At 37.3% G+C, this 26,242-nt stretch overlaps 1 protein-coding gene across 2 annotated transcripts in view; it reads right to left on the bottom strand.

Annotated features, from left to right (window-relative positions):
* LOC107827216 (1,4-alpha-glucan-branching enzyme 2-2, chloroplastic/amyloplastic) overlaps positions 1-22,487 on the bottom strand; it is a 37,965-nt gene extending 15,478 nt beyond the window's left edge. For both annotated transcript variants that reach the window (XR_012698847.1, XM_075229918.1), the window contains exons 1-12: positions 22,202-22,487; positions 20,995-21,152; positions 17,603-17,904; positions 15,548-15,646; positions 14,888-14,930; positions 13,688-13,747; positions 8,212-8,292; positions 7,525-7,641; positions 4,321-4,404; positions 3,346-3,467; positions 3,070-3,189; positions 1-130 (exon numbers count right to left, since the gene is read on the bottom strand). Coding sequence is in view for 1 of the 2 variants with exons in the window: in XM_075229918.1 (XP_075086019.1) it covers positions 1-130; positions 3,070-3,189; positions 3,346-3,467; positions 4,321-4,404; positions 7,525-7,641; positions 8,212-8,292; positions 13,688-13,747; positions 14,888-14,930; positions 15,548-15,646; positions 17,603-17,904; positions 20,995-21,152; positions 22,202-22,331 (1,446 nt within the window). In the remaining variant the exon portion in view is untranslated. The remainder of the gene's footprint in view (positions 131-3,069; positions 3,190-3,345; positions 3,468-4,320; positions 4,405-7,524; positions 7,642-8,211; positions 8,293-13,687; positions 13,748-14,887; positions 14,931-15,547; positions 15,647-17,602; positions 17,905-20,994; positions 21,153-22,201) is intronic.
* Between the last annotated feature and the right edge of the window lie 3,755 nt (positions 22,488-26,242).

The following is a 26,242-nucleotide window of genomic DNA, read 5'->3' as shown; positions in this document are numbered from 1 at the left end:
CTCCCAGTGTCCATAGTTAAAGAGGCGGGAATCCCACATCCAATGATAACCACGAGATCCAGAGTGAAAATAACAACTATCAGTTCCATCAAACATGTTCAGCCCATCTAAAGTATTATTTGATGCATGGCTGCAAAAAAGTTGCACGATTCCAGCAAGTCAAGGACAAAGTAAAGCTTGTCAATAGAAAATATGTGCCAATAAAAAAAGATTAACACTTATTACGACCAGATGTTAGAATTAAGCACCATTTCTTTCACTTATGGATCCATGGGAATAAAAAATAAAGCCTAATCTGAAAGCTATGCACTTGCACCTTAACCACAAGAACAGAAAACAGAACTCAAAATGGAGCGAGTATAGTAGTACACAAGCTCAGTACAAAATCCAGAAGTCAACAAAATATCGTACAAAAGGTACAATGTTTTTCACTTTTTAACCTCCTTTTTTTGGTTTAAAAGTTCATACTGCTCTTAAGGTTTTTTTAATCGTTTTCACTTTGGGATTTGGGCAGAAACGGATGAACTGGATAAACTGTATATCTACTGTCTAAATTTCAGTGTTGATGAATGGAAGTCCTGAAGGCTTTCTCCCATCTCAAGGGGATTGAGGCAAGGAGGTCCTTTTTATCACCTTTTCTATTCTTGCTTGTGATGGAAGGTATGGGTTGGAAGCTGGAATATGCTAAAGAAAGAGAATGGATTAGGGGTTCAGTATGGATTTTCACGGTGATCAGGATATCACGGTAACATACTTACTATATGCTGAGGACATATTATTTTTCAGTGAGGCACAGGAGCTACAACTCAGATATTTGAGACTAATACTTCTAGTTTTGAAGTATTATCTGGATTGAACATCAATCTGGCAAAAAAGAGCATCTTTCCCATCAATGAGGTGCACGAAATTAGTTGCCTGGCATAGACTTGATTGCAAAGTAGAATAACTTCTACACTAATCAGAAAAAGTGGAATCACTTCTACCACATACTTGGAATGCAATTGGGAGCCAAACATAAGAGCAACGCCATTTAGCAAGGAGTGATAGAGAAGCTCAAAAGGAGATTATCAAACTGGAAGAAGCACTACATGTCTGGCAGAAGAATTAAACTGATATATACTACACAGCTTCCCCATGTATGTCAACAACAACAAACCCAGTAGCTTCCCCATGTATGTGATGTCACTTTTTCCTCTCCCCGCTAAAATGGAAAAAGAATAGACCAATTGAGGAGAGACCTTTATGGAGTGGTAACAAGGAGAAGAACACTCTTTACTAGTAAAATGGAGTGTGGTCACTTAAAACAGGAAACAAGGAGATCTAGGCATTAAGAAGTTCACTATAAAGCAAACAGCCTCTCACTCAAATAATTATGGAGGTGCAACTCAGTAAATAGTCCCTTGTGGAAGCAGGTTATAATTGCCGAACATGGGCAAAACAGTTAGTCCAGTAAACCTGTCACAGGCCCTCAATGAGTGGGCTTGTGGAAGCATCAGAAACCTCTAGAATGATTATGTCAAATACATACACTTCTCAATGGGTAATGGCATCAGGATAAAATTTTGGTAGGATGCTCGGATTGGTCATATTCCACTAAAGATGAATTTCCAGACCTGCATTATAAGGGAATAAATACTGAAGCAGCAGAAGCACAACACTGGTCACGGAGAGGATCGGGATTATCTTTCAGGAGAAACTGTGAAGACTGGGAAATTGGGAGTCTCACTAACCTTTCTCAAAAAAAAAAAGTAAAAGTGGTGGGGTGGGGGGAATCGGGAGTCTCACTGATCTGATAGGGAAGTTAGAAGGGGCCAGAATATGTCAGAGGAAGTCGACAGCGAAATGGAGACATCAAAAGGATGGGAAATACACTGCTAAGTCTGGATATAGAACTTTTTGCAACAGATGGAGTACTATTACCCATAATCTGTAAGGGCAAAGCACCACTTAAGGTGGCTAGCTTTTGTTGGATAACTGCACATGAAGCATGTTCGGCACAATCAAAATTACAAAGGAGGGGAATAATGTTGTGCAGCAAATGCTACATTTGTGAGGAAAATGAGGAAGAGGTGAATCACCTCTTCATACACTGCAAGGCAGTCTGAAAATTGTGATGCATGTTTTTCAGCTTATACAATCTAAAATGGGCATTACTAAAGACAGTTAAGGAACTAGCTCATTGCTGGAATGGAAGAGAGCTGGTTAGGGAGAATAGTAAGACATGGATGACCATCCCTGCATATCTTTTTTGGATATATGGCTGGAAATGAACAGAAAATGCTTTGACGGCTTAGCCAACCCTGTACACAAACTTAGATATTCATGCTTATATTTTTATGCTTTCTGGAGTAAGATGATAGATGTATATTATGATGTCAACTCTTTACTTGAATTCCTGAGTTCCCTAGATGTTAGAAACAGGGAAGGCTGAGTGTTTGCTTTGTATATAGCTGCACCTACTTGGTGCTGTTTCTGTGGAATTAAATTACGTTTACTTGTAACAAAGAGAATCAATTAAGAGATCAATTAAGAATCTTGGGAATCGTCTAGGAGACTCAATCACTGTAAATATGTATCATTTCCTATGTTAGAACATGTTTACGAACTGTCTAAACCCCAATAGCTTGTTGGAATATCAAGCTGAACATGCTTTCTAGCTGTCGGCAGTGTACAATATTTTTTAGGCATCGAGTACAATAATGCATCTGGCAGAAAAGATTATGTGCGATTAATGTTTCTTAATGAATATTTCCCCACCTACAGAAAAATAAGGAGAATATCTCCACACCTCTCCTTGGTTATTTATTCTTACGTGTGCATCAACGTTCATCATATGTAGACAGGAAAGCTAATCCACATAATTGAAAGCTACAGCATTTAATAATTCATCAATTGCAAAAGGCAAATTTTTAGGCATTTTTACGGTAAGTGTCCAACATCCCCACCATCAGACTGACTAGTTCTTCACAAGGAAAACTATATGTCACCAATCAAAAACATGAAATGACAAAAAGACTTGATCCTTAAATTCACTAAACACAGTTGCAATAGTAAAAGATTAATTAATACCTGTGAACAATGTCCATGAGAACAACAATTCCTAGCTCATGAGCTTTATCAATCAAAGACTTAAGGTCATCAGGCGTCCCAAAACGGCTGCTTGGTGCAAAAAAATTTGTGACATGATAACTGAGACAAAGAAGGATAACAAGTTCCATTAGAAATACTAAAGTAGTCAGTTAAAACAGTTACTGGCACCAGTTGACGAGATCAGAAACTGAGACGACTTGCTGAAGATATAGAGTAACCAGGGAAACAAATGCAAACAGTAAAAACGAGAATTACCCAAAACTAGCATAATAAGAATGCTCTTGAATAGCCATAATTTGCACAGCGTTGTATCCAAGTTTTTTTATGCGAGGAAGAACTTCATCTCGAAAATTCACGTATGAGTTAATTTTAGGCTCCTGCATCACAAATATACAACCATTTCTAGGGTCAGAGGATAACAACATAAACTCAATAGTTCAGACAAATAGCAAAACTTAAGGAGACTGAGATAAGAAATAACTAAAAGCTTCTTGAAAATGCGTATGGCATTTAACTCCGGTCCCAGTATCTTGGGAGAAAATGGAATAGAAAAAGGGGTAAAATATTTTATTTTATTTCTTTTTTGATAAAGACAAAGGGGCCAAATATTCACATCTCTGATGCATCACATTTTGCAGCTACGATATATATGCACGAGGAATCAGCTCTTGCTATCATAACATCCATATACAAAAGTATCACAAAAATGAAGAAGTCCATATAAACAGCTGGAAACATTCAAAAGCTCTTGGCACAGTAAAAAGGTATCTGGTAGTACTTTTTTTCTTATATAGTTCTCGAAAACTAGGTCAAATAAACAGAGAATAGTAATAGTAAAATAAAAGAGTCAAAAATACATAAGTGTTTGCACTTGACAAATTTTCAGTGTTTTCTAGTCTGCCTATCCCGTCGTGCTTTTATTGTGGAAGATGATTACTTGGTAAAGAATAATATCGACATGTGAAAAGGGGCCTTCAGATGCCATTTCTAGAACAGCAAGAAAAGAATTAACATCTGGTTCATAAAGTTAACATTCAGAAAACCACACGGCAAAACCTTAATCAACCACAATCACTTCAGTTCGGCTTTCAACAGCCACTTTAGAGAAATAGCTGCTCTGATGACTAAATGTTCACATATACGGCAGTCATGACAGGTCCAACATGAAATGAGATATCAAAATTCAGATTCAAAAATTATAAAATTACATGAAAGAGTAGGGATGCACACCGGACTACTCATTCCGATATGAGATTCATATATTCTCAGTGACTTTGGTTTCTTTGGCCGTGGATGTTGGAATACATACTTCTCCTACAAGGAATTGAAAACGAATCATAACACGAAAACAAATGACAGAAATAAAAGTTTGTGAGGATACAGAAATTAGCAAGGGAACACAAGCACCTACGTAGGAAAGAAAAGGAAAAACTTCTAGCTCACAGACTGCTGTGCAAGACACTACTAAATAAGCTAATCAACAAAACCAACTGGACAAATATACAGGAGAACAACAGAAAGAAGAGTTGGTAGAAGACTATTAATGTATGCTTGCCAGGGACTAGCTCAAATCCATACGTTAACATGTCAACATATTTTGTAGCTTTTTCATTGAAACTCTATGCCACACAAATCCTTGCTTATCAACATATTCTTTTTTCTTTTTTATGACGACTATTCCACCGGGTATATCTCCCACCAGTACTAAGTGACTATTCCGCCAGCTTATCACTTAGTTTCTTGCTAAATAAATATGAGACAAGCTAATCTTAAGAAAGAGATCACTCTAATCGCTTAATGATTTCTCGGAAAGAATATCTTTATGTGAAAGGATTCTGAGTTCTGACAGCAAAGTTGGTCTAGTATTTCTCTAGGTCCAAATATTGCACCTTGAAGCTATAGCTTGCAATGTGTATTGTAAGGAAGCTGAAGAAATGGTTAAGCATATAATTGTTCAGCATGAACACGTGAACGAGTGTTGGACCCTCATTTTTGGGCTTGAGGCATGAGTATGTCGTGCGGCTCGTGTCATATTCTATCTAGGATTCCCTTTCATTTAGGCTCGCTATTTTGGGGGTGGAAGGGGAAAGCATATGGCTACAGTATAAAATGCTTATTAAGGTGCAAGGATTTGTGTGGCATAGAGTTTCAATGAAAAATTCCTTGAACATATACCTACATATATGATGTCCCTATTCCCTATGCCAGTGAACAGAATAGATGCCTTGAGAAGAAATTTCTTATGGGAAGGCAACAGTGATAAAAAGAAAATCCATTTGGTCAGATGGAACTCCCTTACAGTTAACAAGAAGACAGGGGGGTTAGGAATCAAGAACTTAAGAGTACGGAACCAAGGTTTGATGATGAAATGGTTATGGAGATTTGCCTCAGAAGAACAATCCTTATGGAAGGAGGTAGTTAGAGAAAAATATGGTATGGAAGGAAAATGGACAACAAAGCCTGGGAGAAATCCCTATGGGGTCAGCCTCTGGAAGTCTATCAGGAACTTTTGGCCTAAACTAATAAACAAGTCAAATTTCAGAGTGGGAAATGGTATGAAAATATCTTTCTGGGAAGACAATTGGTTAGGTCAAGGATCATTGAAACATCTTTTCTCAGACATTTACACACTGAACCAGCAGAAAGAAGCTACAGTAGGTGAGGTTTGGACAGACCAAGGTTGGAACTTGACCTTTAGAAGACTAATAAATGATTGGGAGATTGACAGATTCATAGAGTTTTACAAAACACTGGAGCAATTCAAAGGAACATCTACCTCTGAAGACTGTATGAAATGGCAACGGAATGGGAGACAAAAGTTCTCAGTTAAAGCAGCCTACAAGGAATTCAACACTTCAAATAATCAGATAGGATGCTGGCCATGGAAGCTGATTTAGAAAGTTAAAATCCCCTATAAAGTTGCTTGTTTTTCATGGCTATTGGCTAAAGAGGTAGTTCTAACTCAGGACAATTTGATCAAGAGAGGTTACCAGCTATGTTCTAGATGTTACTTATGTGGGGAGGAGGCAGAGACAATCAATCATCTCTTTTTGCACTGCAGAGTCACTTTACAACTATGGAGAATATTCATCAGCTTAAGGGGAATCTTGTGGGTAATGCCGAGAAGAATATCTGAAGTTCTAGCTTGCTGGAACAGAGAAGGAAACCACTCCAGTCATAAAGAGAGATGGAGAATTGTCCCAGCTTGCATTTGGTGGACAATATGGGAAGAAAGAAATCAAAGATGCTTTGAAGATAAGTCGAGGAGTATTCAGAAGATCAAAATGAAGTGTTTAATTCTTTTCTATTTTTGGTGTAAAGGAGAGTACCTAGAAGACCATGAATCAATTTTTGATGTTTTAGGATTCTTGTGAGATGACAAAGGATTGGAGAGTTTTCTCTTGTATCCCACCTTGTAATTATGGGGGACTACACATTTTTTGTGTAGTCTACTTTATATATATAGAAATATGTTACCTTATCAAAAAAAAAAAAAGCTTTCCGCGGACAAAATTTGCTATTAACAGGTTGTGAATCCTAGTGTATCTCAATGATGTAGTCTGGCAGCTTGGAAAAACTAGCAAAAAGCCATGAAGACTTCCGGAGCTTCTTTTTTTCCCCTATGCACCTGTTATCCATGGTTTAGAGCCTTCTTCTCTTAAAACTCGTATAATTGATGCTCAATAAAGTTCCATATTCAAATAATTAATATTTTTATCTAGTACAGCCCGATTGTAAAACCTTATCTACTGTAGTATTTTGGTGCAAACTGGTCGTTGCACATGATTAGATGCAATGCTAGACACAATAGAGGATTTGCACGATTGCAACTACACTTGTTGCACTGGCTTAATGCAAGTATTTATAAATTATCATATTACTTATAATTAAAAAAAAAGAACATTATACAAGTGGATAGCATACTCCTTAAGTAATCCGATCGTTTCATATATCTACAATTTTTTTTAGTCGCAATCTTTATTTATTTCCAGTAAAACCCATTTTGCCATTTCAATTACTATCCAAACAAAAGAATAATGGCAAGCTTAAATGCAGCCACGTGTGAATTTTCTAGTATGGGTTTTCACATATGAGTTCAAACTAATAAAGATTTTCCATTCCATTGAGTGTGACCATCGCATTTAAAAGCTTAAGCTGTTATAGAGGGCATCTTTAATTTATTTAATTATGTCTAATTCTTTTTCATGTGCGAAGCACGAGGAAATTTTTCCTGATAATGAGTGGCGGTGAGACTCGACCCAGGATCTCTGCCTACTCTGTGGGAGTGTGTGACAATCTCATCTAAAAGCTAAAGTTGTTCGAGATTGATACCTTAATTTATTTAATCATGTCTTTACCACATTCCTTTGTATGACGAACCAAATACAAGTCCATATACTAGGCAATTAGCAACAACAGAGAAAAGAGTGTAACCTCTTCGGGTGGATCATAGTATATTCCATTGTATGGAATTTCACCAGGAGGCTGTACAGAGAACTTGATCCAAGCAGGAATGGAATCCTTAACACCTGATGGAGTGTCCATACGTATCTACATTTTCAGTATATTAGAGTAATATTAGTAAATAGTGGCATAGAACCACAAGGATCAGACATAGACGATAAACTATGATTATATTATGAAACAAGCACAGTGAAAATATATGTTATATACATTATGGAAATGATGATTTACAATTAAATGCTCTGACCTAGAACATTAGATCAAACCTAGAAAATCAAATAGTGATATTCATTGTTACTGATCTTGAATTGAATAATAAAGAAATTGCATCAGGGAAACAACTTTTGAAAGCTCATTCATAGATGAATATTTATATTGTTTCCTTTTGGAAGGGGTGGGTTGGGGTGTCTGTGTGCTGAAAGAGAGAGCGAGAGGGGAGACAGAGACACTATAAACTTTGTTAAAACACATCTCCTTGAAAGAGTAACAAGCCAGCACTTATCAGGCTTAGAAGTGAATAGACCTATATAACTAAAAAGAATTCTTGAACATTCTTTGACACAAGTATTTTAACTGAAAGGTAGAAAACAGTAGTATCGACAGCCAATGGATAAAATACCCAAAAGTCAATCAGAGCACTGTGGAAAATGAACATACCTTCACTCTGGACCCATGAGGAATTGCAGGAGAGCCGTCCGCATTATTTGGCAAAAAAATCTCCCAGACACCAAATTCGTTCTGCTTATAGATCATGAATTAGTTTTATGCAACATTCCGTCACTGCATAGAGCTTAACATTATAACATGCACAGCATAACGTGTCTTTATAAGATGGTAAAAGAATACTAAGAGCTTCAATCAACATGTTAACCACCATCATCCTAGATCAAAACAGCAGTACTATGCAGATTACTCTTGTGCCATTGTCTCTATACTTCTTCAGTACTCGTACAAATTAGATATTATATAAAAGTGAATGCAAATAAATGATCCTTCTACATATCCTTCATAGTTAACATATTAATTACAGAAGATGACCGTAACACTGAAACTCTCTATAACACCCCTCCCCCCCCCCCCAAAAAAAAACCCCACCCCGAGGAACACAAAGGAGAGAAGAGAAGAGAAAGACAATGGAAGCTAGTGAAGATGCGACTCATCTACTATAGCAGTGCAAAGATTGTATAACATCTGTGGAATATGATCCATAAAAATTCAGGAAGTAGATGGATAATGCCTGAAGAATCTTTTGGGAAACTGGAAAATAAATGAAAGAAGGAATAAAGACAATGCTTGAACAGAAATTCCTCAAGCGATGGTTCTGTCAATTCGGAAAGAAGAGAATAGAAGATCTCTTGAGCAAGTGGAACTTTTTCCTTTTTTTTTTCAAGTACAAGTGGGACTTTCTTTTGTTCCAAACAGAACGTATGATGTTCTCTTAGAGTACTTCAGGAGTACTCAAAAGATGGAACTTGTATAGGTGTTAGGATGTCTTCTGCAGAGAGCAATAATATTTGTATAGCTCCTCTTTGACCTGTACACTTGTCTAATATCCGGTTGATCCCTTTTGTGCAATGAACTGAAAAAGAAGGAATTTTGTTGCATGCTCCTAGAAGTAAAGCAGAGTACTGAAAGACTCGGAAAAATCTAAAGAACACCAGATCTTGAATATTTCATTTTATCATATCAATGGAACATCTACAAGAATAATTAGACTTCTTTTCTTTTTTTGATAAGTAACCAGACCAGTTAGACATAGAAAGCACTATTCTCACCAAATACCAATTTAAAGTGTGTCGGCGTTTTCAGACCTACTATCAAGGAACTAACGAAATATGAGCCTTGCTAGAAACATGTCAAGAAATGATTACTTTGAAATCTTAAGAAATCTGTTAGTTTACAGATATGTATAGTGTAGTCTTGTCCCACATTGGAAGAGGAGTAATATCTCTTTGTAGTGTATAGCTATAAATAGGGACCTCTTGTATTATATTTATCATATAATATCAATAACATATTTTCTCCCGTGTCTTCTCACATGGTATCAGAGCATTAGTGAGAAACCCGTCGTTGTGCATCATTCCAGCGACTTCCGGGAAGAAAGACCTCTTTGCCGTGCAATTTTCCGGCGATTTAGAAGGTTGTCCCGTAAGCAAATAACTTTCTGTTGGTGTTGTGCAAAAACCAACACCACCACAAGACTCCTCAGGCTTCGGCGACCAAACCCCAGTTAACCCCACCGGAAAACACACGTCCACGCGCCCTCACGATGGAAAAGAAAAGAAAAAATCCGGCAAGATAGGACCCACGCGCCGGCGCGTGAGCACTGTTCCGGCCAGATTTTGAAAAAGTTTCAGTTGAACAGTAGGATCGCCTGGTAATTCTGATCCTACCCTAACTGGTTTTGTTTCATTCCAACCACTTTGAGTTTTTCCGTCAGCTACAGTAGATTCCGGCGTGAACAATGTTTCCGGCACAGAAATAGTGTTCTGTTTTCCTGCTGTAAACAGTGTTTTTCAAGCTATTTCTTCAGTTTTCTCACCGGAGTTACTTATTTCCACTATTTCAAGTTAACTCTACTACTACATCCCGTAGCGACATGTGAACCGATGCTTTGAATAGTCGGATGGTTTCTTTAGCAGATTATATTGAGTTCCTTCGGTACAAAGCATGTAAGCAGACATCTTCTGAGATAGCTTCTATTGTTCAAACAGGTAATAGCGTGACTTGTTTCTCCCAATCTTCATCCTCTGAGTCTTGGGTCATTGATTCAGGTGCATTAGATCATATTTATGGTAACAAATCTTTTTTCACTACTATTTCATATTCTCAATCTCTTCCAAAAGTCACAATGGCCAATGGGTCTCAAACCATGGCAATTGCAATAGGTCAAGCAAGCCCACTTACTTCCTTACCTTTAGATTCAGTCCTTTATGTTCTCAATAGTCCTTTTAATCTTATAGTTGTTAGTCGCTTAGCCAAATCACTTAAATGCGCTGTTTTATTTCTTGATGACCATGTTTTTATACAGGAACGCAGTACAGGGCGGATCATTGGTACCGGGCGTGAATCAAACGGACTTTATTACCTAAATCACATGGACTCACATCTTGTCTTCCTTCTACAACTTATCCTATTACAGATTCACTAGATTTATTACATAAACGGTTGGGACATCCCAGTTTGTCAAAACTTCAGAAAATGGTATCTGGTTTATCTCACTTGTCAGCTCTAGAGTGTGAGTCATGTTAGCTCGGTAAGCATACTCGCTCCCATTTCCCCCGGCGTCTTGATAATCGAGCAGAGTCACCTTTTACTTTAGTCCATTCAGATCTTTGGGGTCCTAGTCGGGTCAGTTCCACCTTGGGATTCCGCTACTTTGTTAGTTTCATTAAATGATTATTCTAGGTGCACTTGGATATTTTTGATAAAAAATCGATCTGAGCTATTTTCTATTTTCCAGACCTTCCACGCTGAAATTCAAAATAAATTTGGGGTTTCTATTCGCACATTTCGTAGTGATAATGCCCGAGAGTATTTGTCTTTCCCATTTCAGCAGTTTATGAAATCTCATGGGATTATTCATCAAACATCTTGTCCGTACACATCTCAACAAAATGGGGTAGCTGAAAGAAAGAATAGACATCTTATTGAAACTGCTCGTACCCTACTCATACAATCTCATGCTCCGTTGCGTTTTTGGAGGGATGTAGTTCTTACATCTTGCTATCTTATTAATCGTATGCTATCTTCACCTATCCAGAACCAAGTTCCATTCTCTGTCATGTTTCCTTACTTACCTTTGTTCTCTCTTCCACCCCGTATCTTTGGAAGCACTTGTTTTGTCTATAACCTTACTCCAGGAACAGATAAGTTAGCTCCTCGTGCTCTTAAGTGCATATTTCTGGGTTTCTCGAGAACACAAAAGGGGTATCGATGCTACTCTCATGACCTCCAGCGGTACCTTATGTCCGTTGATGTTACCTTCTTTGAAACTCAATCATACTTCACAGGTTCAGGTCATCACTTAAATATTTCTGAGGTACTACCAGTTTCATCTTTTGGAGATTCAGTCACTCCAGCTCCACCACCTATAGCTCCAGTTGTAGCTCCACCACCTACAGCTCCAGTTGTAGCTCCACCACCTATAGCTCCAGTTCCTCCACATAATCCAGTTCAACCTTCTGCAGCTCCACCACTCTTGACTTATCATCGTCGTCCACATCCAGCATCAGGCCCAGGTGATTCACGCCCCGCATCAGATTCTGCACCTACTGCGGACTTGTCTCCTCTTAGTCAACCAATTGCACTCCGCAAAGGTCTACGATCCACACTTAATCCTAATCCCCACTATGCCGGTTTAAGTTATCATCGCCTGTCGTCACCTCATTATGCTTTTATATCTTCTTTGTCCATTATTTCTATTCCTAAATCTACAGGTGAGGCACTATCTCATCCAGGATGGTGACATGCTATGATTGACGAGATGTCTGCTTTACATGCGAGTGGCACTTGGGAACTTGTTCCTCTTCCTGCAGGTAAGTCTATTGTTGGTTGTCGTTGGGTTTATGCAGTCAAAGTCGGCCCGGATGGCCAGGTTGATCGGCTTAAGGCTCGTCTTGTTGTAAAAGGATATACTCAGATTTTTGGGTTTGATTATAGTGATACTTTCTCTCCCGTGGCTAAAGTAGCATATGTTCGTCTTTTTTTGTCCATGGTTGTTGTACGTCATTGGCCTCTTTATCAGTTAGACATTAAGAATGTTTTTCTCCACGATAATCTTGAGGAATAAGTTTATATGGAGCAACCACTTGGTTTTGTTGCTCAGGGGGAGCTTAATGGTTGTGTGTGCAGATTGCGCAGGTCACTATATGGTTTGAAACAGTCCCCTCGAGCTTGGTTTGGTAAGTTCAGCACAATTATTCAAGAGTTCGGCATGACTCGTAGTGAGGCTGATCACTCTGTGTTTTATCGGCATTCTGCTCCTAATATGTGTATTTATCTAGTGGTTTATGTTGATGATATTGTTATTACTGACAATGATCAGGATGGTATTACTAATCTGAAGCAATATCTCTTTCAGCACTTCCAGACTAAGGATCTAGGCAGATTGAAGTATTTTCTAGGTATCGAGGCCGCTCAGTCTAGCTCAAGTATTGTTATTTCACCGCGGAAGTATGCCTTAGACATTCTTGAGGAGACTGGAATGATGGGTTGCAGACCTATTGACTCTCCTATGGATCCGATTGCTAAGCTTCTGCCTGGACAGGGGGAGCCTCTTAGAGACCCTACGAGATATAGGAGGTTGGTTGGCAAATTGAATTACCTCACAGTGACTAGACCTGACATTTCTTTTCCGGTGAGTGTTGTAAGTCAATTTATGGATTCTCCCTGTGATAGTCACTGGGATGCAGTTGTTCGCATTCTTCAGTATATAAAGTCAGCTCCAGGCAAATGATTACTATTTGAGGATCGAAACCACGAGCAAATTGTTGGGTACATAGATGCTAATTGGGCAGGATCACCTTTTGATAGACGTTCTACGTCTGGATATTATGTTCTAGTGGGAGATAACTTGGTCTCGTGGAAGAGCAAGAAACAGAATGTAATTGCTCGATCTAGCGTCGAAGCCGAATATCGGGCCATGGCTATGGCGATGTGTGCGTTAGTTTGGGTCAAGGAGTTAAAGTTCGGAGAAATCAGCAAGATGGAACTAGTGTGTGATAACCAAGTTGCCCTTCATATTGCGTCAAATCCGGTGTTCCATGAGAGGACTAAACACATTGAGATCGACTGTCACTTTGTCAGAGAAAAAATACTTTCAGGAGATATTGTTACAAAGTTTGTAAAGTCGAATGATCAACTAGCAGATATTTTCACTAAGTCTTACTGGTTCTCGTATTAGCTACATGTGCAACAAAGATCCTTGTAACATGCAAATTTGAAAACGGATCACGTGCCAATATAACTCGATCAACAAAGGGGTAATAGAAAAGGTAAACAGAAATAAGAATACGAGAAATTTGCTAGAAACTGTGAAATGAGTAGCAAAGACAATCGATTGTAAAGAACACAAGGCTCTCAGGCAAAAATGGCAACAGAACCACTTGGATATGTACTGTGAGGGATATACCCGAGTCATGATGTCAGCATTTGGGTTCCAATTGTTGAAATCTCCAATGAGGGCAGCCCACTGCAAGGGAAAGGATAGGATATACATGCAATTTAGACTTTCACAAAACCGATATTATCATATCATAAACAAAATGCAGAAGTTGGTATAACAACAGATGGGCATATAAGGAGATCACCAATGACTTTCCACGTTATTTCACATTATTGATCTCTCATTTCACCGTATACTGCATTTGAACCTTATTTTTTTAGTAATCAGTTTACACAAAACGTCAGAATTTGCAGCTTTGGCAGAAAAATGTTCTGCCATACATCCAGCAATTATGTGTTGCCGAAGGGATTCTCCTTTCTTTTAGAAGGCTCCTTCATGTAAAATCAGCGTACTGAACTCATCGGACTAAGTAAAAATCAAGAAACAACATTTTATTATGATAAAAGCACCCCTAACCAAAAGAGAAACACTTGGTTTGCTGTTATAGGTACCTATACTGGCATAAGACAAGCCAGGTCAAAATATCATGGTTGTGTTCCTCAAGACAAATTTGTACTTAGTTGGCTGATCTTGAGTTAGTGTAGTTCTAGGAATCCTGGGAGCTAATTCTTACATGCCAAAATAGATCTTTTACTTGCTAGTGGCAGAAGAAAGATGATTCAATAAATTATTTTGGGATACAGAAGTTTGCAACCTGGAGTATTTTAAAATAGTTTCTCAGTTCTTGACCTTTATACTGAATAGATGACTCAATACATGTCCATTCTCACTCCATCCTCAAAGTGACCATCAAATTGGACCAGAATAAGTCTTACAGACTAGATCAATGACTCACCAAGTCGAAGCCTAGATCAAGCTTGCAGAGCTAGTGAGCAATGCTATCAAGTAACAAAGCCTAACTTTAATAAGTTAAGCCAAAGGAATTTTATCCTCGTTTTTAGGTCAGAAGTCCATCCAGGGTGAAGACCATAATCTGTGCAAATGACAGAAACTGTAGAGCAATTACAATATTCTAAACTATCAGAAAAGAAACATCTTTAGGTCAGAAGTCCTTAAACATCTTTCTTCAGAATTAAAACATAAATGTTCTCCTTTCTACTTTCTCTTAGTTTCTCTCACCTTTTACTTTAAAAAGAAGTGGTTATCAATTTTGTGGTCCTTTTTATCATAGAGAATCTAAAACAAAACAAGAAAGGAAACACTGACCTTGGCACCAGGAGCCCACTCCCGATAAGTGATACCTGTAGCACTGGCAACAAAGTTCACAGGCAATCAGTGACTGGTACTTCAGCCCCTCTCAGTAGAGCAAACTTAGAAAGGGAAAGAAGGAGCATCTACAGTAAGGTCAGGCTTACAGATCTGATATAACTTACTCCAAGGAAAAGAAAAACAGAAAGTAAAAAGATCTACAATAAAGGGATAAGTACATAGATTCTCTTCCAACAATTAGGTGTAACACTAGCTCCAGATGGTTCCTTTTCGTAAACATTAGCTTCGGAAGGTCACTTTCAGGGAATCACTTCTGCTGTCTGAGACAAATACTTCAAATTCCAATATATACCATGCCTAGATTGCTAGAAACTAGATGATAGCTATTTTTAGTAAAGGGCTGAGCATGTCAAGAATTAACCGCTGCTATATACATGTCTCGAAATACAAAATGTAATCTGTTTCTCTTTCTTTTTTCTGCCGATATTACAACCTATATCACCATTTCACTCCTCTATAGGTTTGAGTGTGGGTCAAAGAAGTACCAAGTGGGCGTCAACGAATAACATTATGGCATGAAATTGACAAGGTTATGCACAAGGCCGGTCTCGAATACCTTCAGAAAGAAAATTAAATAAGATAGAAAGCAGTTATTACCTACGAGTGAAACCCATTTTTTCGTAACCACGAGAAAAAGCTTCCAAACCACCCTCATATTTGTCAATTGCCTCCCTCATTTTCTTGTACTCTGAAAACCTAAAAATGGATAGCATAGAAAAACACTCTTTAGATTTTAGATGGACATGTCCAGGCGCAGGAACTGCAGAGAAAGATAGCACTGCCACTTGGGGCAGAATGAAGCAGATAAATGCTGAGGCATATAGATACACCAAGAGCAAAACCATAATTACATAACCAAAGGCAAGTAATGTCTCGAGAGCAAGAACATCCAACAAAGAGAACAATTCATAGAGAAAGAACAAAAATTCTGGAAGTACATGTGAGCAATCAGCTTTCAGAGTTAGTAAAATTGGAAAGTTGAAGAATAAAACAGAACTGCTGACGAACAATCCAACCAATACAGAGCATGGTAGACTGCTACTAGAAATTAAACTAGCATGTTGCTGTGCTATGGACCTATTGCGTCCTTTAAGAATTAAACTTGGGAGACAAAAACGAAGAATGTACAAAGCAAATAATCAAACATAGGCAGAAGAAAAAACAAAACCCAACATAGGACCACGGCAATTGAAAACAAACATCGATGACAATAACAAAACAGAAAATACTAAGAGCATTCAGATTGGAAAAAAAAAACTTCTGTTTCAAACAATTCTTTATAATGGGTATAAAAAAAAACAGTGGCCGGTAATGCCTAAACCAAGCATAAAAAATGGGTTAGATGGACCAAATTGTGCATCTTAACTGGTCAATGGTTCCCTGGAAGGCTTCTTCCCCTCCCAAGGAGACTTGGACAAGGCGATCATCTCCCTCTTTGTTCACGCAAGTGGTGGTCACCTATCTCCCGTTTTGTCCATGGCCAAAAGATTAAGGCACTTAGAAATATGCTGAAAGTGGCTGTAGACGGGATGGATTAAGGGATTTAATGGGGAGCCAGTAAACCTTCAAATTGTCTCCATTACCCCCATATTTATGCTGATAATACTGTCATGCTCTGTGATGCTGAGGAGAGGCAACCAATGCACCTAAGAGTCATTCGTGATGCCTTTGAGGCAGTTCCTGGCCTAAGGATCAACAATGAACTAAAATTTCCTCTTCCCAGTCAATAAAGTTCACAGCATACACTCACCGGCTGACCTGATCAAATGCAGAATTGGGGAACTACCCGCCATTTACCAGGGAGTTCTCTCAAGGCCAAATATAAAGACACGGCAGGGGAATGGAGTTAGAGAAGGTGGAGAGGAGACTGTCAAACTGGAAGAGGCACTATCTTTCAATGCGTGGCAGACTAGTATTTATTAATTGAGTCCTAGATAGTCTTCTTCCAACAACACCAGTACACCACTACCTTCCTGAGTCCTAAACGTGTGACAAAGCTCAGAAGGCATTCCTATGGGAAAGAAATGCAGAAACCAAAATGTACCACCTGCTTAGGTGGGCTAAGTGCAGAAGTGAAAGGAGGCCGGTGGTCTAGGAGTAAGAAACCTGAAAAAGTATGACTGAAGCTCTTATACAAATGGTATACAAATGGCTATGGAGGTAAACTTCTCAAGTCTCAACAAGAAGGAATGTGGGAGTAGTGATTAGCAAAAGTATGGTTGGTCAACTCTGTGGTGTTTCAACCAGTGAGTGCTCATCTTATGGGGTCTGCCTATGGGAAAATACAAGGAATCATTGGGCTGATTTGTTCACTTGTATAGATGCCAATCTAGGCAATGGAAGAAATTAAAGTTTTGACAAGATGCATAACAGGGCCATATTACCCTCAAAGATGAATCCACAGATCCTACGTCATGGCAGATAATTTGCAAATAAGTTGCTGAAGAATGTTCAGAAAGATTTCATATATATGTACACAATAGGGACTGGTAAGCAGCAGCATATTGAAGTCTATAATAAAACCTAAACATCATCAACCAGATCATCACAGGAAAAAGTATAACAGCCTATAGACGATATAATATCATCTCCCAATCATCGAATTCTGCCTCTAAAATAGGCAAATTACTCAACGAATGAAAACATTTTTACCTGTAATCAAGGTGTTGACGATGGTTTGTCAAAAGGGGGTCTATTTCGTAAATCTTCTGACCGAGTCCAGGTGGAGGAATGCCCCTCTTTCTAACTCTATCAGATTCATCGATGATTGACTCTTCAGAAGTATCTAATGTTTTGGACTCCTTCAGTTTACCACCTTCTTCTAGTTGTAGTGATGAAGCAAAATCCAGCTCTTCAACATTTCCTTTAAGACCACTTGCTGGCTCGACGTCACCGTTCTCAGCTTTAATCTGGCTAGCATGTTCCATTTCTGAACTATCTACATCAGTTGATGCCTAAAATAGAAAAAGTAATAGAACAATTATGAAGCAAAGTGACAATATGCATTGTCAGTGGTTCTATTATATTCCAAAAAGATTTGTACATTCAATTTAACAAGATTAAAATTATATAGTAAAGAGACATGCTCTAAGGATCTACAGATCTAATCGGTGGTTGGAGCAAGATTACTGTTGAAGCTAGAGAAGTCTCACTGCTTACAATGTTTTAGGGTTTTCATCATCTTACTAGTGAAGCTTTTTTAACTCATGTGCAAAAGATGCCACCAAGATTCAAAAACTCACACGTCTAGCCACCGAAACCCAAGCGTCTTCTTTCAATCATAGTGGAGTACGAAACTAGAGATATCAAATCAGTCAAAGATCAATTCCAGAGGTACACAAGCTAGAAATATTATCAATCAAGCATCCAATGAATAGCTTTATCTATCTCCTAATAAATTGAACAAGAGGTTGCCTCCAAATTGATTTGAAAAGGAGATTCCAAATTGCTTTACGTATGAGAATTATATAGAGATAAAGGCCCACCATCAAAACTATTAATAGATCAAAACAGTGTTCGAAAATGACTCTCTTCGGAATTAAAATGATGATAATTTTCTTTTATTTGTTGATGATATTGTTTTTTTTTCTGGTCGTTGGAGGGGTTGTTAATAACATAATTTTGTTTTGATAAGTAAACAACATGATGATATTGTTGATGGACTAGACACAGATGAGAGATGGCATTGAAAGGTGTGGAAACATTCGGAAATATTTGGATGCATGTTAGGCTATTCGGAGAGTGAGTTAATTCATAGCCCCAAAATATTTTTCTTTTTATCCTGTTAGACTATTGCTTTAATTTCTATAAAACGCAGAATTATCGAAAGATTTGGGACGAGTTCTATAAAGGTCTTACATGAAGGTTAAGTGTTGTTGTTGGTCTTACATGAAGTGGTGGCAAAATGGTTAAAAGAAAACAGTTAACCACCCATATTATCCACTAAAAAATGGGTTGGATAATAAACTTTTTTAAAACGGATCAAATATGGATAAGAACCATATTATCCATTTAGAAAATGGATAACCAATGGGTAACCAATGGATAACCAATGGGTAACCAATGGATAACTAATAGGTTTAACTTTTACATTTGCAAAGCCTCAAATTGGGGGTTCCTCAAGTTTGGGAGATTAGGAATTCTCCCAAAAGTGATCATATTCAAGAAATCATGGATAATATAGTTACCCATATTATCCGCCGGTTAACCCGTTTTTTATCCGTATTAAATATGGGTCGGGTCGGATAATTTATCCGTTCTTCATTACCCGTTTTTCACCCGAACCATATCCGACCCGACCCGCCCGTTTGCCACTCCTATTAACATGACGGTTAAGTTGAGAAATCACTTGTAAAGAGTAGACGTCTGTGACAGAATGGCCAGACCGCCACATTTTCTATGTTTATCTAGCAACTAGCAATGAGATTACAAGTCGAACATTCCCGCCCAGGAGATTTAATGATCAAAAAAGCAATGAGATCTCATCCTATGTAGTTACAGAGAGGATGTAAGCATGTTTTTTTTTCCATCGATAAATTTCTCTGCAATTGCGTTAAACAAGTCGAACATTCCCGCCCAAGCTTCTCCAGAGCGGTGTTTCTAGGCAAGCTCCGGTGGCATTCCCTACTGTCTTCTGGAAGTCGTTCCTCCACAAACAAACCTCCTCATAAGTTGTGTCTTGGCACTTTAAAACCATGCCTCTCTATTTTACTTGAGCTCCCCATGAATGGTGCTCTATATTCAGTATCCTCTGGTATCTGCTACACGATGCCTTAGTCCCCACTTTATAGTAAAATGCCTTTCTCCAGTTACCAAATGGTAATTCCCCCGACAAAACTAGTTTCACATCCTCCTCTGATGATGCAGCACAGCTACGCACGCCCTGCACTAGTATTCATCGAATAGTTCTCATTTGTCCAAAAGACATCTATACTGCTCATACAAGTATAACGGGTCTAATTACCTTCTATGAGTTTTAGGACATTTAATGTTGATAGCGTTCATGTATGGAATGTGAACAGTTCCTCTACATATAAAACTCGTATGTATGAATAGTATTATGAGGATAATTTGTATTATTCCTGTGAATGGTGCCCATGCTTACACGGAACCAAACTATTCCCTAGTCCTGGTACCACTTGTAGGGACGTGCAATATATCGATAGGGATAATACAACCGAGCGTTTTAATGCCATTTGTTGAGACCAAAGACCCCCACAGTAAAATAAAGGGAAATAATGGTAGACATTGAAACTTCCGATACTCTCTCAATTGATACATGCATGAGACAAAATAGGTCGCCTATAGGAAAAGAGATTTTGGACCCAAAAAATATTTTTCCATATCCTGAGATAAGCAATTATCTAAACAAGACTGTTCAAGAAGCCTTAGTCATTCCAATATTATGGAAAGGATCTCTCTACCAAAATCCCAAGCTGATTGTACAAAGGGCTTTAAGTGTGGTAGGCTGAGCTGCTATGTATCATTTTCTTAACTCCCCAAAAGTAATATTTATTAATCATGGTTCTATAGGCACTGAAGGGAGCGGACCACAAGGGTCTATTGTACGCAACCTTACCCTGCATTTCTGCAAAAGCCTGTTTCCACGGCTCGAACCCGTGACCTCCTGGTCACTTGGCACAAACGTTACCAGTTTCGCCAAACACCTGCAGATAACTTTCTACTATTATTTATTGGGAGAACCTAAGGGAACCAAAGCATACTCATGCCTCCCTCTGAACTAAGAGTGCACACAAATTTGTTCTCACGAGTTAGCAATGATGCATCAACTGTAGCTAGAAGCCATGCATATGGCATCTAGAATACGGAAATATAGAGAAGACCGGTAACACTTTTTTACGCCACTGTTCTCATGGGAACAAAATGCAATAACAATTTCATTTAAGCAGACTCAGGACGATATCTATTTAGAAGTGTTTTCCGCAAGAAAATCTGCCACCTCCCCCCCCCCACCTCCCTCCCCCCCCCCACCCCAAAAAAAAAAGAACTCCCTTTTCATGCCGTTGGAGATTAATGTAACATACCAGGGAATTTTCTGGAACTGTATCAGCGACCTCCAATTGTTCAGTTGAGGTTGAGGAGCTATCACTCTGGCTGCCAGGAACAAGGACTTTCCCTGATGCTGCAACTGTAGAAGATCGGGATTTGGGCTCGTAAGAAGACTTTTCAGCAAAGATCTTCCCTACATACATACATACATACATCAGATTAGTGTTGTATCTCCACTAGGCTACTTAAGTGTCAACTAATCATGGTTGAAGAGAGCAAATATTTGTGTAATTAATTAGAAGTGATACTGCAGACACAATCAAAAAGTTTTTTTCCCAAGCACAATATTACCAAACTATTTCAACTATACGTTTATTCTCGGAATCAAAGAGTCCCGTGTAGCTTAAATTAATGTTAAAATGATACCATTCTTCAGTTTGACAATATTTTCATGATAAATCAAGAAACTTGTACAGTAGAGTCTATAAAAGTAGAACAGTAATGACATCATTTTCCAGCTTAGAAGTCCCATCTTCCAGACAAAACCACAACTTTCACTATTCAAATCAACTAAAAAGCAAAATTAGAAAAGAAAAAAAAAATCTGATCGGGGGGGGGGGGGGGTTTGGTTCGACCACGGATCATTCTTACAACTTACTTTTAGGAGGAATAAAGATCCTTCCAGAAAAGCAACATTCAGAAGGTCCTTTTGAACCCAAAACCGACATTTCAAAAGAGTTATATTACCTTTAAAAATGTCATATCAAAATTTTTGATGAATATTCATTCATTTGTTTTCTTAGAGAAAAATACTTCAGCAACACCCAATTAGAGAAACCAAAGAATCAATATTAACCAAACTTTTTCACCAACAATATTGTCTAGGAAGGTGCAACAGATTGACATCACTTATTAACACTTTAAAAAAAATCCCCATTTCTTCAGACAAAAACCTCAACTTTCACCACTTAATCAAATGATCAGTCAATTGAAGAAGAAAAGGAAAATCTAAGCATTGATTCTTACAACTTATATTTAGGAGCAAAAATGATCTCCTAGATAGAAATAGAAGGTCCCTTTAAACCCAAGCCAAAGTCAATTACAACTGACCCAAATTTCAAAAAGTTATGAAAATTCATAATTTTTGCTTTTTGAGAGTATCTACTTTAAAACATTAGAAAATACCCAATTACAACAAACCAAAGAAAACACACACACACAGAGGAGGGGACAGGGTAGTACGTGAAACAGAGTGCTTTTTCAAGAAGACAGAAACGCTAGGATTCCTCCGATCAGCATTGGAAGTGAAAGCAGGGGATTTGTGAAGCGATGGAACAGTAGGAAAACGAACACCAGAGAGTGTGTACACCATTGTTTTCCTTAGGGTTTTTACGAATCTTAGTTCATGAGGTTCAAGTCCTACACTAAAACACCAGATCTGATAACTAACTGTCAAAAGTGTGCTGAGTTCAAGGCGCCAAGAGAAGCGTGATTACAGAGAGAGAAAGAGCAACTGACTTTGAGTGGCGGAGGTTTTATATTTATATATTTAGTGAAACCACCTTAGTGTGTGATTTTTATAATTAACTTTAACTCTATTTATTATAATTGGTCCCTTAATTTTTATTTTATGAACAATAATGGTTTATATTTTTTAAAATAATAATTCAATTTTAAATTTCCCATTTTATCATTAATCATATACTTTATAGCTGCATAAATTTCACGACATCTTAAAAATCACAAGTTTCAGATTTTTTTTAAAATTCTTTGCTCAATTAAACTACAACGACAAAAAGTCTTTCCATGTTCCCACAAAATATATATTCAAGTAAGTTCATTAACAGTGAAATTATTTACATTCATTTACTACATTTACATAATAACCTTTTGACCATCAAGAAAGTCTAGTTTAATTTGACCATCAAGAAAGTATAGTTCAAATTGATTGACCAAAGTTTTTGATTTTGAATTCTAAATATGAAATATCTTTTGCTTTACTCCGCAATATGAAGTTTTTTTGGCCATTAATTTAGATTTTATCGGGTCCCACTACAAATATAGACGAGGCATGTACAAAATATTTTATATTTATATAGGGGACGAAAAAGGATCGCACTTGAGGAGTGTGATGCAGACAACCCTAGTAGTGTCTGCTTCCACACTTCGAACTCGTGACTTATAGGTCATATGGATATAATTTTACCGTTATTCTAATTCTCTCCTTCCCAATACAAATATAGACTCGAATAAAAAATCAAAAAAGGAAATTATTTTAATTATTTTAATATTTCAATGTTTTGATATTTTTCCAAGTATATGAATCTTCGAAAAGATGAGGAACGAAAGGCTACCAGTGTATTTCAGGTGCAAGTGATTAGCTGTCTTTTTCAATCTTGTGGGGTTTTCACTTGTGATCTTTTTAGTGGCATTATTCCATGTGTCTTCTAAAAGTGAGGAGTACATTTTGTTAAAAGAGTGTTTGGTTAAAAGAGTATTTTTATGGGATATTCTTTTTACTTATTTTTATGCTTTATAAATCATATGCTAATTGAAAAGATACCAGTAATATTGATTGTAAGTGCCACTTTAATGAGTTGATGAGATAATCACATGGATTATAGTGGGGATCTTTTAGAACATCGATGATAAATCACTATTTAATCATTTTTTATAGAATAAATCAACTAGACAGTATCTTTTTTTCACAATTAAGCAATGATCTTTATGATCGGTATTACTACTGCTAGTCTATTATTATCTTATTCTTTAATTTTATTATTATTGTTGTTTCTTTTATTTTGAATATCTTTATTATTTTTGTTGTCAATACTTTGATCTCTTGCATTTTCAAACATGTTTTGAAAACGTTTTTCTTGAATCGAAAGTCTATCAGAAACAACATATTTGCCTCATACAAGGGTACAGTTGTGTATACGTTATCCTTTGCTTTCTAGACCCCACTTGTGTCACGACCCCAAATTCTCTCCGTAGGATACCGTGATGACACCTAGTCTCTAATACTAGGTAAGCATAACAATGCGGAATAATAATCGAAATATGAAATAAATAAATCTGCAAGTCACTTAATTACAACTCCCAAAATCCGGTAGAAATAAGTCACAAACTTCTAAGAATTTATTCTCTATGTCTCTATACATCAGAGTCTAAAGCAAATAAGGAAGACAACATAGTAAGATAGAAGGGGACTCCGGAATCTGTGAACGCTGGCAGATATACCTCGAAGTCTCCTCGTACCGCTAGTTTACTGATGTCTGATTTGATAAGATGTACCTAGATCTGCACAAAAAGATGTGCAGAAGCGTAGTATGAGTACACCACAGGGGTACCCAGTAAGTGCCAAGCCTAACCTCGGTAGAGTAGTTACGAGGTCAGGTCAGACCCTACTGAAAAATAAATAATGACATGGTAAAATGTTTAACAATATAATAAGATAAAATGATAATGAAAATTAATCAAGTAGTATGTCACCATTTAATTACACCAAATAATGGCAATTAATACCTCGTGGAAGCAAAACAGAATTCTTTTTAACTTTAAGAAAATCACAACGATAATCAAAGACAACTGCGGCCATAAATCAATATCAACAAGGGCACTCCCGAGGTACCGCCTCGTAGTCTCAAATCATAAATAAATTCACAATATCTCATTTTCTTATGTCACCACGGGATTCTTCACAATTTATTTAAAGAAAATATTTTTTTTTCGAAATAGCACCCCACGTTTTAGCCACCCTTATCACACCGCATGACTTCTAGTAGTCTCCCCTACTAGCCGCGCATATCAAGCCGCCCTTATCTCACCGCATGCGTTTCAATACCCAGACCTTATACCACCGCATGCGTATCAATATCACAATATATCATAATTTACACCTCAAGTGCTCAATATTTCAATTTGCCAAAATAAATCAACAACAATATTTTTCCATAATAAAGAGCTCATGGCTCATGCCAAAATAATCCAACAATAATATTTTTCCACAATAAAGAGCCCACGGCTCCATCAAAATGAGCACGAAAATCTCACAAAATATTCGGGAATAAATAACTCGACAAAATAATATTTCAAAATTTTAATATGTTGCTTCAATACCAATTTTAAAATGTCAAATAATTCATATTAATAATATTTAATTTAAAGAAAATCACCCTTCAAATAATGCACAGAATAAAAGAAAACGAGTTTCAACTAAACAGGTAAAATAATTAGTAGGAAAAGGTCAAACAAATATAAAGTATAAACATTTAAATCAATGATGAAGAATATAACAAGGTAAAATTATTTAATTAATATGCAACAGCGATCTACACAATTTAAAGGCATAATCTTTCACATTTAGCTCGTGTACAAACTCGTCACCTCGTGTACACAACTTTTAACACATTTTAATTTATCACATCAATACCAATCCTAGGAAAAATTTTCCTCACACAAGGCTAGACAAGTCACTTACCTCGATTTGCTCCAATTTAACCAAGTAGTATGTCTTTTCCTCGATTTTCTGACTCCGATCGACTCGAATCTAGTCATAATTAATTTGACACAGTCAACAAAAATTATAGAATTAATTCCATAACAAAATACTACATTTTCCAATAAAAATCCGAAATTAACTCAAAAATTGCCCGTGGGGGCCACGTCTCGGAATCCGACGAAAGTCACTAAATATGAACGCCCATTCAACCACGAGTCTAACCATACCAAAATGACGAAATTTCGATAATAATTCGACCCTCAAATCTATCCAAGAGGATTTTTAATTTTTCCCAACTTAAATCATTAATTAATTATTAAAAACAATGATGGATTCGGGTAATCTATCTAAGATTGAGTTAAAAATACTTACCCCGATGTTTTCTCCGAAAATCTCCCAAACATTGTCTCAATCCGAGTTCCAAATCGTTAAAAATGGAAAATGGGACGAACAAAACTTAAACTTTCTGCTCAAGCTTTTTCTTCTATGCCATCGCGGCCAAAGGCACGCGATCGCGAAGAACAAAATAAGTGTCATGCCCCAAACCTGAAGAGGCGTGGCCGGCACCCGATACTATACTCAGCCCGAGCGTACCACTCTGTAACTTAATCATCTGAAAATATCGTCTCTCTCATCTGAGGGGTAAACATACCCAAAAACTCATATATATATATATATATATATATATATATATATATATATATATATATATATATATATATATATATATATTGAGTTTATAGATTTTGAAGAACCTTGAGCATGCATATTTATATATATAT

Source organism: Nicotiana tabacum, chromosome 2 (assembly GCF_000715075.1).
Source record: "Nicotiana tabacum cultivar K326 chromosome 2, ASM71507v2, whole genome shotgun sequence".
In the NCBI taxonomy this organism is placed as follows: Eukaryota; Viridiplantae; Streptophyta; class Magnoliopsida; order Solanales; family Solanaceae; genus Nicotiana; species Nicotiana tabacum.
The sequence above is the reverse complement of the archived record's forward strand: the minus strand, read 5'-3'. Positions and strand labels throughout refer to the sequence as shown.